The 4,343-nt window shown below is 41.6% G+C and overlaps 1 protein-coding gene across 1 annotated transcript; it reads left to right on the top strand.

The window, feature by feature from the left end:
* Window positions 1-254: 254 nt before the first annotated feature.
* BHLHA9 (basic helix-loop-helix family member a9) lies at window positions 255-1,735 on the top strand. The gene has a single exon (XM_072133186.1). The coding sequence runs from the start codon at window positions 461-463 to the stop codon at window positions 1,217-1,219; it is 759 nt and encodes a 252-aa protein (XP_071989287.1). The 5' UTR covers window positions 255-460; the 3' UTR covers window positions 1,220-1,735.
* Window positions 1,736-4,343: the final 2,608 nt, after the last annotated feature.

Raw genomic sequence — 4,343 nt, 5'->3', positions numbered from 1 at the left:
ATTGCACTATATCCCTGTATTATTGGCCCCTCTGGCAGTACAAGTTTGAAGGTGATCAGCTAGAATAGATTTAGAGGAAAGACCTGTAATTTGTTGTAAAAGGAGAACTACAGCGTGTATGCTGTGTAATTTGGCAGATCAGTATGTCAGAGTACTTACTACAGGCATTTGCATGTTTTCTATGATCTTTTTTGACAAAGCTATCAAACCAAGCCCTGTCTACCTGCAGGCAGGTAATAAAACTGAGATACTAGTTACCTCTTAGAGACTTACGAGGTATCATAAAAAAAGAAGGCACGTTACTTTTAAAAAGCAGACCGCCCTTCTAGGGAGTGACTTCGAGAGGGAGTGGAAGGACTGAAGTTAACACCAAATCTTTAAAAGCAGAGCAAAGACGAGAGAAATCTAAGATAAACTAATCTCATCTCTGGGCTGGACTTGGAAAGTGAGGATAGCGGCAATGAGCCTTATTGAGTCAGACTTCTCCGATGAGGAGCAAGAGATAGAAGATGGAACAAATGATGGAGATGATCAGACTCTGCAGAAATTACAAAGGCAAGAAAGTGAAAGTGAAGTAGAAGACGCCAAGCCAAAGAAGAGGACCAGGCCGGTAAGGTCAAAGGCAAGGCGAGTAGCAGCCAATGTCAGAGAAAGAAAGAGGATCTTGGACTACAATCAGGCGTTCAATGCATTACGGCTGGCCCTTAAACATGACTTGAGCGGAAAAAGGTTATCCAAGATCTCAACCTTGAAGAGAGCAATCAATAGGATATCAACTTTGTCCATGCTCCTGCATTCAAGTTCTGAGCAAAAATGGGCCTGCAACCACCCAGAGTGCCACCTTCAACATGAAAGGCACAGACAGCCAGAGGTCAATGGCGGAAGTCCTCAGGCCTATGTAACACCACCTCCGTCTCATCAAGATGTACACTCTGAACTCAGCTATGGGGAGGCTGCCCATCTCCACTCTCCTTACTACACTAGACAATCACCTGAGGCTACTTATTTACAGTGCCAATATGGAAGCCCGGCGGAGGAGAACTCTATGCCAAGCTCCCCCTACTCTTACTATGCCCATGGTGGCTACAGCATCGGAGTAAGGGGCACATGCTTCCCCCATCAGATGGACAATCTTTCAGAACATTCCTCTGGACCATTTCCATGGCAATTTGGTTACTTACAAGGATCAGGCTATCAGCATTCTCTCTCCATGCACTAGACTGCTGTTCTCATGGACTATTCTAGAGACACATGCAAATGTTGTCCTCCACAAACACTAGGATCTCTGGGAAATAGACTGACATACAATATATTATTTATGCAAGACAAATGGTAACGTGAACTTGTACAATTATTCCTTTGTCTTGTCTATTACACTGGTTAACATATGATGTATTTGATTTGTAATGAGATTATTATATGGCTGCTAATGGGATTCGGAAGAATTCATGAAGAATTTCTTTGTTTGACCAACAATGAACTGCAATCAGATCAGATAGCAAATAATGTTAGACAAATCGTTAATAGATTTACAAAAATGCTAAACCAGAACTGAGTAAAATCAATGCTTTCAGAATATGAAGAGAATTGTTGCAATTTTACGCAGAAAATCTCAGGAACATGGGGGGCTTTATCAACCATGTATGGAAATTTTGAGCTCATATTTTCATATGTGTTCACTTCTAAGGGCAATATTAGTTCTATATTTAGATACATTTATTAGAGAGTGCTATAGGTTTACCAGCAGTCCAGAATTATCTACATCTATCTCTGTGTTTCCTATTAAAATCATTTTTACTAAATATTGTTTACCTACAGCCATCTGGAGGTATAATTTTCTGAATGTCTAATACAGTCCATCATATGTATTGCTGTCCAGTAGAGCTTGAAAAACATTACTGCCTCATATATAATTTCTGACTTTTTGAATCACACAATAACACAATACTAATGATACATTGTGGTTAATGAAGTCTATCCTCAATTATTAGTGGAAGTCACAAATACAGTATATGCTGTCACTATTCTACATTGTATCACTGTTCAATGTGCAATACATTTCCTAGCGGCTTTTATGTATATTCTGTGTGCAGGGACATGTGCAACACCAGGAAACCGAAATGTGAATATATTTTGATATGTGAAATAAAGGTTTTATATTCTTTAAGTGTTTGCATGGTTTGCGTAATTAGGGTGGAAGTGGCTGCAAATAATATGTCCCTAATATGACACACACACACTGGCCCCACATTTATCAGTTTGCCTGTGGAGTGTGCAGTCTTCATTAATCTGGCGCACCCTGCACTGCCCGGAAGTGTACGCCATTTTTTTTTGGGTGCACTATGTTCATGCTGCAGAAATGCGGCGCATGTCAGACAGAAATTTGGCACATGGTCCGACTAAGCAGTAACAGCCCCTTTACGTGTATATTTTTTCTGTGTTGTTGGACACAGAGCAGCCACGACACAAATCTAGCGCAGACATATTATATACATGTTTAAGCAGTTTAAACGTTCTTTTCAGTGCAAAGTCAGACAGAAAAATGGCGAAAACAGCCAGTATACAGCCAGCCAGCCCCCATGTAGTATACAGCCAGCCAGCCCTATGTAAAATACTGACAGCCCCAAGTAGTATACAACCAGCCCCAAGTAGTATACAACCAGCCCCAAGTAGTATACAGCCAGCCCCATGTAGTATACAGCCAGCCCCCATGTAGTATACAGCCAGCCAGCCCTATGTAAAATACTGACAGCCCCAAGTAGTATACAACCAGCCCCAAGTAGTACACAGCCAGCCCCAAGTAGTATACAGCCAGCCCCATGTAGTATACAGCCAGCTCCAAGTAGTATACAGCCAGTTCCAAGTAGTATATAGCCAGCCCCATATAGTATACAGCCAACCAGACCCATATAATATACAGCCACCCCCCTGTATGTTAAGCACATTAAAAAAAATAAACTTAATACTCATCTTCCGGCAATACTCACCCCCGATTCTCGGCGGCGGCTCCCCGCCGACACACACTATGATGCGGCAGTGTCGCCGCTGATGACGTCATCAGTGGCAACACCACCGCAGCATTGTGTGTGCTGGTGGGGAGATCACATGGACGCGACTCCGCTGGCTAGAGAACAATGAAGACAGAAGGCGCCGCCGGGGATTGGGAGCTGCCGCCGGGGATCTGGGGTGAGTATCGCCGGAAGGTGAGTATTAAGTTTATTTTTTTAATGTGCTTAACATCGGGGTTGTGTACAAGCCAAGGTAAGGTTTTCAGCAAATTTTTTTGTGCTGAAAAACTTGGCTTATACACGAGTATATACGGTAATTGAAGCAGAGTTGTAAGTTCAAAGACTAAGGCTAAGTTCACATCCTATTAGTGGTGTCTATTACTCTCTTCTGTTATGGAAAAAAACAGACACATTAATACTGATATGAAAACCTCAGAAGTGTATAAATTACAAATACAGTGGACACCACTAATGGTGGTGAACCGTGTCATACACTACATAAATAATAATGAACACACGGATGTCACAGTATAGTGATAGTAAACAATAATGTCACAGTACATGGATAAGGCATACATTAATGTCACAGTACAAGGATAGTACATAGTGATAATACACACAGTGATGTCACAGTACAGGGATAATACACACGGTGATGTCACAGTACAGAGATAATACACACAGTGATGTCACAGTACAGGCATAATACACACAGTGATGTCACAGTACAGGGATAATAGACAAAGTGATGTCACAGTACAGGAATAATACACACAGTGATGTCACAGTACAGGGATAATAGACAAAGTGATGTCACAGTACAGGCATAATACACACAGTGATGTCACAGTACAGGGATAATAGACAAAGTGATGTCACAGTACAGGAATAATACACACAGTGATGTCACAGTACAGGGATAATAGACAAAGTGATGTCACAGTACAGGAATAATACACACAGGGATGTCACAGTACAGGGATAATACACACAGTGATGTCACAGTACAAGGATAATACACACAGTGATGTCACAGTACAGGGATAATACATACAGTGATGTCACAGTACAGGGGTAATATACATACAGTGATGTCATAGTCCAGGGATAATACATACAGTGATGTCATAGTACAGGGGTAATATACACAGTGATGTCACAGTACAGGGATAATACACACAGTGATGTCACAGCACAGGGATAATACACACAGTGATGTCACAGTGCAGGGATAATACACACAGTGATGTCACAGTACATGGATAATACACACAGTGATGTCACAGTACTGGGATAATACACATAGTGATGTCACAGTACAGGGATATTGCACAC

Source organism: Engystomops pustulosus, chromosome 2, assembly GCF_040894005.1.
Source record: "Engystomops pustulosus chromosome 2, aEngPut4.maternal, whole genome shotgun sequence".
Lineage (NCBI taxonomy): Eukaryota > Metazoa > Chordata > Amphibia > Anura > Leptodactylidae > Engystomops > Engystomops pustulosus.
Note: the sequence above shows the minus strand (reverse complement) of the source record. Positions and strands in the feature narration are given on the sequence as shown.

Bases quoted from the DNA above. Each gene is read 5' to 3' on its own strand.
- BHLHA9 (XM_072133186.1), top strand. From the start codon at position 461: ATGAGCCTTATTGAGTCAGACTTCTCCGATGAGGAGCAAGAGATAGAA.